General features: G+C 55.8%; 1 protein-coding gene across 2 annotated transcripts in view; it reads right to left on the reverse strand.

The window, feature by feature from the left end:
• The window catches only part of MYH9 (myosin heavy chain 9), an 84,135-nt gene that overhangs the window by 21,921 nt on the left and 50,079 nt on the right, over positions 1 to 12,135 (reverse strand). The window contains exons 6-15 of one of the 2 annotated variants that reach the window (XM_040985406.1): positions 11,586 to 11,594; positions 8,587 to 8,679; positions 7,976 to 8,039; positions 7,438 to 7,536; positions 6,911 to 7,054; positions 6,106 to 6,201; positions 4,859 to 4,977; positions 3,019 to 3,171; positions 2,070 to 2,243; positions 734 to 907 (exon numbers count right to left, since the gene is read on the reverse strand). In XM_040985406.1, coding sequence (XP_040841340.1) covers positions 734 to 907; positions 2,070 to 2,243; positions 3,019 to 3,171; positions 4,859 to 4,977; positions 6,106 to 6,201; positions 6,911 to 7,054; positions 7,438 to 7,536; positions 7,976 to 8,039; positions 8,587 to 8,679; positions 11,586 to 11,594 — 1,125 coding nt within the window. The remainder of the gene's footprint in view (positions 1 to 733; positions 908 to 2,069; positions 2,244 to 3,018; positions 3,172 to 4,858; positions 4,978 to 6,105; positions 6,202 to 6,910; positions 7,055 to 7,437; positions 7,537 to 7,975; positions 8,040 to 8,586; positions 8,680 to 11,585; positions 11,595 to 12,135) is intronic. The other variant, XM_040985398.1, reaches the window with a different exon arrangement.

The raw sequence follows: 12,135 nt of genomic DNA on the forward strand, positions 1-12,135 counted from the left end.
TGGTGGGCTCACTCCCACAGTGAGTAGCGTGCACAACGGTGGAACAGCCCTCCTGTCGGTCTCCTCAGGGACAGGCTGAGTGGGGAAGTCAGGCTGTGGACATGCTTCTCTGGCGCCTGGGGAACAGCTGTCAAAGCCCTCTGACTCTACCTTCAGGGGGTGGTGTTAGGGGAGCAGCTGCAACAGTCACAAGGACCAGAGCGGTGACACTGCCCAAGCTGAACAGCACAAGCCGCACATGGAAAAAAGGGAAGGCCCACACCCAGAGCCCAAGGACTGCACACAGCATGTGATGCCTGTTGACTAAGGCATGGCCAGCCCATGTCACCACAGGTTTGGGCTGCAGATAACTGCCGGGGACAGGGTCCAAAAACTACGACCTCACTGGGCAAAGTCCCAGTGTGGCCTAAGTGTGCATCTCGAAGGCTGAGTTAGGAAACACGAAGCCCAGCTAAGAGCGGAGAACAGGTCTGCCACGTCCTGGTTGTGCAGCCCTGGTGTACAATGGCTGTCACCTACAGTGGGGCCAGCCCCCATACAAATGACAATTCTGGCCATAACAGGCAGGGAGGTGCTACTGACTGACCTCCGGAGGGAAGAAGCTGTGGGTACTGCTTCCATCCTGCCCCAACAATGTGCTGAGGCCAGAGTTGCCCAGTTCCTAGTTGTGGGAGGAACCCTCTCCATCTCACCCCAGTGGTCTGGCCGGCACCTCGGCCCGGGCTCTCCTCACCTTGCCAGCATAGTGGATGATGCAGAAATCCGCTTTGTCCTTCAGCTGCTTGGGCTTCTGGAACTTGGGGTGAGTGCCCTGCTCTTGCACCACCTTCTCCACGAAGCTCTTGTCGGTGGCTTTGGGGAACCAGCATTCCTCATCCAGTAGGGCCAGGATGCCTGGAGGGCCAGCCTGGGGAAGCACAGTGCCAGCAGTGAGTGGCTATAACCTGGCCTGTCAGGGAAGCCCAGGCTGAGGCATCAGAGTTCCTAGAATTCTCCCTGAAGGTGGTCAACACTTGCCCCAGAGAAAAAGCAGCAGCATGGCAGATGGCACTGTTCAGTGCTCTAGAACCTCAAGGCCTTGGTAGTAATCAACTGGCCCAACATCATGGCAGACAGAGAGGTTTGATGAGAAGTGCAGTTCCATCAGCCTGCACCCCAGGGAGCACAGGGTGTGCTGGCATCTGCCATTCACATGATCCTGCCGCGTGAGGGGCCAGCAGCAGCCCGGGAGACAGCAGCCTCCACGCTCTGGGTCTGCACAACCAGTGTGAGGTGAGAGCCCCTTAGGGAGAATGAACCCCCAGGGTCCCGCTGCACACTGAACCCCAGGATGGGCAAGCAGAGCCAGACACTGCAGCAAGACCACGGGGCAGGACTTGGGGCCAGCTTGTTAACTGGAAACCCCACTTGAAATCATGGTCACGAAGCAACTGGTCTCAGGTGGGGACCGGGAATGCTTTCAGCTTTCAGAGCCCTACCCCTGGGCTGCTGGTGAGTGACTGCAAGTAACCAAGGTGTACCACACTCAAGCAGCTCACAACTACAGGGGGAGCACTCCCAGAGACAGCTCTGCTTCCCCCTAAAACACAGGCCCAACAGCTGCTCCCCAACTCCCTCTGGCATGCGAACTGACTGGAAAAGGGGACATGACCCAGTTCCCTCAGCCTCCAATAGCTACTGGCATGGGGTAGGAGCTGCAAGGCCACATCAGTACTGGAATCAGGGTGAGGGCAGGTGCACCCAAGGGCAGCACTCAGCACCCAGGGGGGCTGCCCAACCTTGTGCCACAGCAGAAACACCTGGGCATGGGTTCGTGGCATACAAGAGCACAGTTGTTCCTTTAAGGTATAGAAGCACTTTGGGGGTTAACCCCTTAAGTGGATGCTGCTGAACCATCAGGCCCAGTTATATCCCTTCTGGCCCAGGCCGGTCCACAGCTGCCACCCAGGCCTCTCAGGCACCAGATGGGCTTGGTCCTCCTAGCACAATCAACCAGAAGGGGAACTGAACACTTCCATAAGCCAGGGAGAGCTGGAGGTACAGGTGGTCAAGGCCAGCTAAGCTCTTACTGGCTTCTCGATGAGGTCAATGCAGGGCTGCAGGTCAAGGCCAAAGTCGATAAAGTTCCACTCGATGCCCTCACGCTGGTACTCCTCTTGCTCCAGGATGAACATGGTGTGGTTGAAGAGCTGCTGCAGCTTCTCATTGGTGTAGTTGATGCACAGCTGCTCAAAGGAATTCAGCTGCAGGAGGAGAGCAGCGTCAGCAGGACAGCCACCTCTGCCACGCGCCCAGGGGCCCTCGGGGGGAGCATGGTGGGAGGAAGGGCTTTCTAGCATTGCCACACTGCTGCCATCGGCTTCCATCCCTCAGCCAGCTTTCTGCTATCAGCCCTCACTCTGGAGGGCCTGTGGGCCTCTCCAGCAATCTGGAGGAGCTCTTTTCAGAAACATGTTTCAAAATGCAGGTGCTCCCAATCACCAAAATCCCGTGACGCAGGGATAGGCTGCGCTCCTGTATTAACAAGCACCAGCCAGCCACGGGCTTAGGAACGCTCAAGCTCCAAGGAGGTGTGAATGCAGTCAGCACAACTAGGACTCTGCAACCACTGGACAGTGGCACGGACCGGCACTGGTGTAGTCTGTCCAAAGCACAACTGCAGAGGAAAATGCATCACTTCACTAAGAGGTTAGTGAAAAATTAAGATGAAATGCTTCCCTTCCAAATTCATGGCTGCTTTGAAACCTACTGTGGTAGAGCACCTACTGTAACACCTGCTCCTCCCATCAGACCTCAGTTCCAAAGCTCTGAAGCTGTTTGCTGTGGAGAGGTCAGACACGCTGGAGAGCCGCCAAGGCTCCGACCCCCAGCTGCAGCCTTTGCAACTGTCAATGGGCACTCTTGTTGGTTACACCCAACTGACGCTGCCAGGCAAAGGATGTGGCCACCTGGGGCCAGGGGAAGGGGCACACCTAACCCCAGGAAGCGGTGTTGTGGGTCACCGGGGGCAAGGCTCACATCAAAGATCTCGAAGCCCGCGATGTCCAGGATCCCGATGAAGGAGGCGCCCTGGCGCTTGGTCTTGTCCAGAGCCTTGTTGATGCGCAGCACCAGCCAGCGGAACATGCGCTCGTAGGTGGCCTTGGCCAAGGCCTCAATGGCAAAGTCAGCCTGGACCATGCAAAGACAGTGGGCGAGGGGAGCGGAGGGGAGGCATGTCAGACACCAGCACTCCCAGAAGCCCTGCTACCAAGTCACTTCACTTCTGGGGCCCACTCCAGAGAAGACAGGCCTCAAGGTGGGAAACAGACACAGGGCTCACATACGACTCTGATCCCTACTGACGTTTATAACGATAGAAAGCTGAAGCGACAGAAATATCCAACCACACAGGCACAGGCCAAGGAGGAATGGCAGACACATCTTTAAAATAACCAGGGGGCTTGGGAAAGCATTTACAGAAAGAGCGAGAAGCGGTTTGAGGGTCCCTACAAAAGGATGCAGCTCGGACCCGGCGCGGTGGCGCAAGTGGTTAAAGGTCCTCGCCTTGCACGCCCGGGATCCCATATGGGCGCCGGTTCTATCCCGGCAGCCCCGCTTCCCTTCCATCTCCCTGCCTGTGGCCCGGGAGAGCAGTTGAGGACAGCCCAAAGCTTTGGGACCCTGCACCCGCGTGGGAGACCCAGAAGAGTCTCCTGGCTTTGGATCGGCATAGCATTGGCCATTGCGCTCACTTAGGGAGTGAATCATTGGACGGAAGATTTTCCTCTCTGTCTCTCCTCTCTGTATATCCACCTTTCCAATAAAAAAATAATAAAAATAAATCTTAAAAAAAAAAAAAAGAATGCAGCTGGTGTGAGGTCTCTAAGATGAAGGATGACTCCTAACCAGAGCCAAACACGTGAAGGGTGAGCACAGGGAAAGGAGCTCTTTCCAGTGTTTGAGAAGTTCCAGAGTAAAACGCCAGAACCATAGTGAATTCAAAACAAAACAAGCCTGCCAGCAAACAGCTGCCCATAATCCTCCTCACTGGGCAGAACAAGGGTGATCTTTTTCTCCTGCTCTCAATTTTCCTGTATTCTTTCACTATTTTTGTGATGAAAAAAACCAAAGGCTCCTCCTTGGCTGGGAGGGAAATGAAGAGTGGGCAGTGATGACACACACTCTTTGGACACCGGCAGCTGTCAGCATCAGGGTGATAGACACAGAATGGAACAACTGGCACGAACCTCCAAGTCCTTCCGAGAGATGGCACTGGTGCCCTAAAACCCCACTGGCAGCGCCGTGACTGAAACTAGGAGCCCCCGCAGGAAGGGAGAGCAATCTATCCTGGGAATTCTGGCTCCACTCTGGCATGGCACAAGTGAGAAACTCCTGTCCATCTCTCGTGACACACAGTAAGGCAGCAGGTGTTGGGCAGTCAGCTGCCTGGCACGGCCCTGGAGGATGACAGATGTCGCCACCCTGGCAGCCGACAGGGTTGTGCTACGGGAATGTCAAGTTCTCGCTGATGCCAGAGAGGATGTGCTTACACAATCCATCAGTCTCTCAGATGCTGACGGGACATGCAGGGGTATGGGGCACATGAGGATGGCACCTCTGAGTCTGAGGGCCATGGGCACATCACTCAGCACATCTGGGGCCAACTTCCTTGCACTGGCTAATGCCACCTCCTTCTCCGGGGTGCACCATGGAGTAAGCAACGCACACAGAAATGCCTACTGGGGCGGAGCCCATAGCACAGTGGGAAAGACAGAAAGAAAAGGGACAAGAAAGACAAGCAGGTCTACCACCACTGCGCAAGGCCTAGGGCAGTCCCAAACAGCCCCATGGTAGCCTAGCACCCCAAGGCACGCACCTGCTCTTTCGTCTGTGCCTTCTGGACATAATCCCGGCCCACCTTGATGCGCGGGGTGAGGATTCCTCTGGTGAAGTCAGTCACGTTGATGCCCAGGAGGTGGGACACTTTTTGGGCAGCTACATTTTTCAGAGAGTAAGGAGGGGGCAGAGTTTTAATTAGACCCATGGGATTATTCTCTTCCCCTGGGAGCACAAGGTGCAGAGAGGAGCGCAGGGCAAGCTGAGCGCGCTTCACTGGGACAACTGGCTTCCGAACAGGTCACAGCGCCCCAGGGAACAGGCAGGAGGGTGCTCTGCCCTTGTCCCTCAGCCATGCCCCAGGAGTTATGGGGGTCTCTGTTCCCCAGCAGGGCTGACAGGAGGCAGGCCTATTTGGGCATCAGAGAACCAGGACTGCCCCGGTCCCAGAGGAGACTCTCTGACCATCCACACACACAGGTGTTAAATATTTTATACTCTGAGAAGTGCAGAGTAAAGCTGAATAATTTAAATGCATTTGCCATGACCTAAGAGATAACATTTGGGGCTGTCATGATGGTATAGTATGCTAATCCTCCACCTATGGTGCTGGCATCCCAGTTCTAATCCCGCCTGCTTTACTTCTCATCCAGCTCCCTGCTTGTGGCCTGGGAAAGCAGTAGAGAACAGCCCAAAGCCTTGGGACCCTACACCCATGGGAGAGACTCAGAAAGAGCTCCTGGCTCTTGGCTTCAGACTGGCTTAGCTCTGGCTGGTCTGGGGAATGAACCAGCGGATGAGATTTCTTTCTCTTTGTGTCTCCTTCTCTAACCCTGCCTTTCAAATAAAAATAAAATAAATCTTAAAAAAAAAAAAAGCCAATGGCGTAGTGGCTGAGTCAGGTGCACTCACGCCATGATGTCACAATCCTGATAGGGTCACAAGCAAGGCTTGTACTATGGTGGTGCCCTAGCAGAACTCACTGCGTTATTACCCAAAAGGTCCTGGAACAACCTGGGGGAGTCTCGGTCTACACGAGTTCTTCTACCTCATTCTGATGCTTATTCTGAGTAAAAAGCAGGGCAATTCTCATGCGTGCTGTACACTTGTACAGAAACTTCAGAGTAACACACACAGCCATAAACACACTCAAACACCCCCCACCAAAAAAAAAAAAAAAGGCATGCATGGAATTTCTGCCAGGTGTTTCCTCCTGAGCAAATCCCCACCCATGGTCCCCACGGCCTGCACGGCACCCCCGGCTCAGGTGAGGGGCCCATGGTATACCTGTGTTGTCCGGCATGGACGCCTGGTCAGTGTTACGCTCCTTCTTGAAAACGATGTTGCCAAGCTGCAGGACCCCGGAGATGACTCGCAGCAAGCCTTAGGAGTCAAGCAGAGGCGGCTCAGGGGCGGGTCAAAGCGTAAACACCCCAACTCCAGTGCTCACTCATCCAGGGAACCTGTGCAAGGCCAGCCCCTCCCCACCACCCCCTTCCACAGACTTCAGCTTAGACACGTACAACTAATCCTCCCAACACTTCCGAGCCTGGACAAAGCGGCCTGCTGCCTGCTTGGCTAAATAAAGTTTTACTGGAACACAGCCATGCCATCCGTTTACATCATGTTTGTGGCTGAGCAATGATGCTACGGCTTGCTCCACTTCCCCAGGACCAGCACTCTGCCCCGGAGCAGGCATGGGTACGTTTCCTCACCCCACCTTTCGAAGACAAACATCCCTGGCAGGCCAAGGATGCAGATCCTCTCTCCAGTCTCCATCCAGAGCTCCGAGGGGGCGGGGCACACTCCACTCTGCTCTGCACCCACATACACCGCCCCTCCTCAGCCTCCTGCAGACCCCACACCAACAGGCCGCTGCAGCAAATGACTAGGGCTGCAGCAGCAAACCCAGGCCCAGACCAGCCGGCTCTCATATGGTGCTCCCATGTGGGGCTCCAGCAACTGACAAGCAAGCCAGGAGCTCACATCTGAGGCATCACGTTCCCACATCCTCAATGGCTTGCTCTGTCCCACTGCCCTGGGTATCAGGACCAGCTTTCCCTTCCACTGTTGCCCCAGAGCCAGCCTGTACCCATCTGTTCCTCCTCCGGGATGCCCATGATCCTCATGGCCTCCATGGTCTCCTGGAACATGTCCTTGTCCTGCTGCCCAGGGATGGTGACGTGCCCGTTGGAAAGGAAGCGGTACTTGTTGTAGGGTTCCAACAGAAGGTCAGCTGCAAGGCAGGGAGGAAAAGGGGGGGTCTCAGTGAGGCTCCTGCAGACCCCAGGGGTTTAGGAATCTGAGCCTGGAGAAGCCCTGGGGACCACAGCAAAGCAACCATGCTGGCTGCCCTTGGTGGGGTGGCTGACATCCGCGAGCACAGGAGGGGATCAGGGCCCCACGGTGCGGGTCTACACAAATGACAAGACCTGGTTAATCCCCACAGGGTTGTAAATAGAACAGCACCAGCCCTGGGGACAGTGTAGAAAGCCAGAGTCATTCATTTCTCCTCCCCAGAGCAAAAGCTTTCATTGCACAAATGCATCCATGGCCCGTCTGTGGCAGGAGCTGAGTGCGAGCAGGAGCCAGGTGCCAGGCTGCGGATGGCTCACTCACTCTTCAGGTGCTCCCCGGCCCCGGACAGGAGGTAGTAGAAGATGTGGAAGGTCCGTTCTTCCTTGGCTTGACGGATAGCACGGGACTTCTCCAAGAGATCTGGTACAGTGTCAAGGAAGCTCCTCAGTTTCTCCTAGTTTCCCTCAACAGAAACTGAATTCAGACAAAATAGTAAAAACAAGGCAAAGCAAGCTGCCTGGGTTCTATCCTTCGGTGGGGATGGGGCAGCATGCCACTTGGGAGCCCTTTATAAGCACGCAAGGGCCTTACTCTTGCAAGCAAAGGCAGTGACACCACTGCAGGAAAGGATGAGGCAGCGTGTACCCAGTGACGCCCTCTGTGAGCCACACTGGATGGCTTTGGCTCATCTGAAGTAGAACTTTGTCCTAAGCTTATTCCAGGGTCTTCCCAACCTCAAGCAGCAGGTGGGACAGGAGGCCTATAAAGGGGCAAGGACTGGAATCGGGGAGCAGCTGCTTCTTTCTCACCAGCTCCCTGCCAGACCCAGAACCCTTCCTGCAGCAAACCACAAGGATACAAGTCTCGATGTTGGCACCCACAATGTAGCCGTTGACATCGAAGTTGATGCGAATGAACTTGCCCTAAGGAGGGAGAGAGGAAGGTCAGAGGCCCCTACCTTATACAGCAGGGAATAAAGCCAATAGCCAGACCCGCTTGCCCAGCTCTGGCCCCAGGTGGAAGAGAAAGTCTAGAGACTATGTGTGCCCAGGAGCCTGGTCAGGGCTGCTATAACATGCCCACACTGCCCAGCCATCAGGACTCCAGGCTCCATGGGCCTTCAGACAGGAGCCCCATAACCCAATCTATGCCAAAGCTCCTCCAGGAAAGGGCTGAGGGGGGCCAGCCTCCTGGAGTGCACCCCACTGCTCAGAGTGTCCCCAAATCCTAACAGTCATGGCAGCACCCTGTGGGGTATGCTGTGGTGACTGCTGCCCCTCGCTGGCTTTCCTCCACCCTGTACAGGAGGTTCAAGAGGCCGCTGACTAGAACCCACTCTAGCCTCCTACACAGGCGGCTAAAAGCAAGCAGCTTGAGGTTTACGATCAGACACTTAGGCTGGGGACCACGTAAGCCAAAGCTCTGAATGAGGCTGTCCCCAGAGCCAGGATCCTGCCGTCTGCTACTCACAAATCGCGAGGAGTTGTCATTCTTGACGGTCTTGGCATTCCCGAAGGCCTCCAGGATAGGGTTGGCCTGCAGCAGCTGCCGTTCCAGCTCGCCCTACAAAGCAACCCGGAGAGTCAGTGCAAGCCAGCCAAGAGCTTGGGCTGCCATGCCTGCTCTGCCCTCAGAAGGCATGGGGGCAGAGCCATGTCTGTGTGCCCAAGAGGCCAGGAACAGATGTTCTGAGATGGGCTCCTACATCCCTCAAGTGCACCTTCCTGCCAGGCCTCAGGAAACCTTGACTGGTTTGAACTTGCTTCCAGGCCTGACCAAGCAGCAGCCCTGAGAGGGAAAGAGGAGGCAGGAAGCTTCCTGAGCGGTGGGAACCTGGTGCCAGAGACCCAGCCCCGTCCCTGCAAGACCACAGCTGAGAACAGCATGCCAACCAAGATCAGACTCGTGGCAGTGGAGACAGGGGCTGCAGCCCAGGCACACTGCCGCACAGGACAGGGAAAGGGCGGTCAGAGCCATCAGACACCATCTCCCTCGCCGTGCCCTGTGCTGCCTGCCTCAAGGCGGCCATCTGACGAGGGTGTCAGCAAGGCCCACTCTGGGTGCCAAGCCATCAACAAATCCTCCTTGTGGACCTGGGTCCTTCACTGCTGACTGGACATGTCACTACATCACTTTCCCTGGATCCTTATAACACACAGGTTGGTGTGACACAGAATCCCATTTCACAGAAGAGCAAGCCACGGTCATCCAGCTACCAACCAGCAAGCAGGTGTCCAAAGCAAGACTTCTGCTTGGCCTCTCACCCGCCACCCCAGCTGCATGGGGCAGCACCAGCAGCTGATGTGGGTGGGATTAACGCCGCAAGCAGCTGGCACCCTTCTCAGTAAGGCAGGCACTAGCCATGCCTGGACGGGGAGAATGTGGGCTCATTCACTTCAACTCCTGGGCAGTCTCTGGAGAGGGAATCTTACCCAGGACCAGCTGGGGTTCTGCATTTAAAAGCAAGGCTGTGGCCCGGCATGGTAGCCTAGCAGCTAAAGTCCTCACCTTGAATGCACCGAGATTCCAAAAGGGTGCCAGTTCTAATCCCGGCAGCTCTGCTTCCCACCCAGCTTCCTGTGTGTGGCCTGGGAAAGCAGTCAAGGACAGCACAAAGCCTTGGGACCCTGCACCCACATGGGAGACCCGGAGAAGCTCCTGGCTCCTCGCCTTCAACTGGCTCAGTTCCGGCTGTTGCAGTTACTTGGAGAGTAAATCAGCGGACAGAATATCTTCCTCTCTGTATATCTCACTTTCCAACAAAAATAATGAATCTTTAAAAACTAATAAATAAAAATGAAAATAAAAGCAAGGCCAGAGTCAAGCCAGGATTTTCTGTACACACTTGCCACCTGGGATGGGGGGAAAGAGGACACTCACATGAGTAGAAGGTTCCAAGAGAGTCTGGACCCCTGCCTGCCTGCACGGGCCACTGCTGACGGGACCTGTCTGCCAGCTCTGACGGTACTCTGGCCCGGCCGAGCAGCCTGGAGGCCACCAGAGACCAGAGCCAGGCTGGACAGCCTCCCTTGCAGCAGCCCTTATCCGGGCTCTGCTCAAACAGTGGTGGAGCACACAGGCAGGTGAAGGGGGTCCTCAGGTACCCGGGCCAAGGGTCAGGAAGTCCCCGCCACAAGGCAGCTGTCTAAACCACACAGCAAATTCTCACGTGTCTTCGGCAGTAACTGGACGCCAGGCTCTTGGCCACAAGCTGTGGGTGGGCCTGGGCAGTCAGGCAGAACAGCCCAGAGCTAGATTTGGATGGCAGCGGCTCCCCCACCCACTGACGCGCGCCTGTCCCAAGCACAGACCAAGCAGCCACTCCCGTTCCCACAGACAGAAGGGAGCATGGCTCCCAACAAAACTGTGCCTGCCCTGGCTCAGACACAAAGCCAAGGCCCCTGTGTCTGGAACCACAGCTGCTGCCATGGAAAGCAGGACCCCAGGCCAACTCGGGGGCATACTCCAGAGCTGAATGCCCTGCTGCCAAGGGCGCAGGCTGACCCACAGGTGTCTCTCTGTTAACCTCTAATTAGTTGACAAAGCTTTGCAGTGAAACTTGCAGAGGAAGGGGAGGAAATGAGGAAGCACATTTGCACCTGTTCCTAAGGTTCAGGGTTACTCATCCAGTGTCCAACACCTTCCCTCTGTGACACCTCTGATCCAACCAGGGCATAAATCACAGAGACGGCATCCAGCGTCACCCTTAGACTACAGAAAAGTCTACCTGGTCAGTCCCTTCACCCATGACCTGCATTGCCAGCTGCAACCCTGACGGAAGCGTGGCCTCTCCACAGCAAATGATGCTAAGAAAATCCTGTCTGGTGGTCCCAGGGTGGGCCACATGACCACAGGCAGTGAAAGGAGAAAGGTTTCAGATGAAAAGTCTGGCCAACCAAATTCAAGGCTCTAGCTGCACAGCACAGCTTCGGACAAGGAGATCAACCAAACTAGCTGATGGCTTCTCATCCCGAGGCCCTGGCCATGACTGAAAGCCAGAGGCACCGAGTCCGTCACTGGAGCTGGATGCAGAGCCAGGGACCCAGGTGGGTTCCTGGAGCCCACACCACACCACCATGCCACACCACCATGCCACACATGCTGAGAACCAGCGCCTCACTTTCCTTAGCTCCAGTCTCAGGGCACATGGGTCTAGCTCCCTGCCCTCCAACTGAAGTCCTCCCTCCTGCCCTCAAGGACAGGGATTCCAGTGGCACCCTCCCGGGAACCAGGCACATACTAGGCACTCAGGAAATCATTGAAATCCATTGCAACTTCAGAAATAGAAAACCACTGCTAGACAAAGCTTGCAAAAACTCAACCTCGCAGCTCTGCTTTTAAAATAGGCCTCCTGAAAGAATGGAAAATGAGTGGGGAGGGAGGGAGGAAAGAGAAAAAGAGACAGAAATTTTATTCGTTTCTAAATATAACTCCTGCCGCCCCATGGAAAGTCTCGAGAAGCTTGGCACCGGAAGTTGCTGTTGGAGGAGTTCCAGGAGACTGTAGTCAGGGGGGACATTGTGCAGGAGGTACCCCAGATCCACATGCAGATACACGCCCCAACTTACTTATAAATGCTGCACACACCACGCCAGGAAGGTGGGGTCCCTGAGAGAGGCAGAGCTCTGCCCATGGAGGCCTCAGGGGACACCCCTGGCATTTAGATTTCATAGGGGAGTTTAAGAGTGTATGCTTGAGAGAGAGAAAGAGAGAATCCCACAGCCATGCTTGAGGCTGAGGCCCCAACCTCTAGGAAATTCCAGCGTGGAACCTACCCAGCACTACTTCTGACCAGCCCAGTGGTGGCAGGTGACAGAGCCGGCCGTCTACATCTGGGAGAGAGGGTGCCCCTCCCATGGTGCCAAGGCAAGGGTCCTCCCGAGAGCATGGCAGCTCCAGAGTGCCAGAGGGCATCTGGGCCTGACTGCACTGTGTGAGAACAGCCAGCTGCCGGGCCCTGTCCTCTTCCTGCAGGAGCTGTCGGCTGAGTGCACGAGAGGCTACTGTGCGTCACCCCCA

Source organism: Ochotona curzoniae, unplaced genomic scaffold (assembly GCF_017591425.1).
Source record: "Ochotona curzoniae isolate NIBS_2020 unplaced genomic scaffold, NIBS_Ocur_1.0 contig_1014, whole genome shotgun sequence".
Classification (NCBI taxonomy): Eukaryota; Metazoa; Chordata; class Mammalia; order Lagomorpha; family Ochotonidae; genus Ochotona; species Ochotona curzoniae.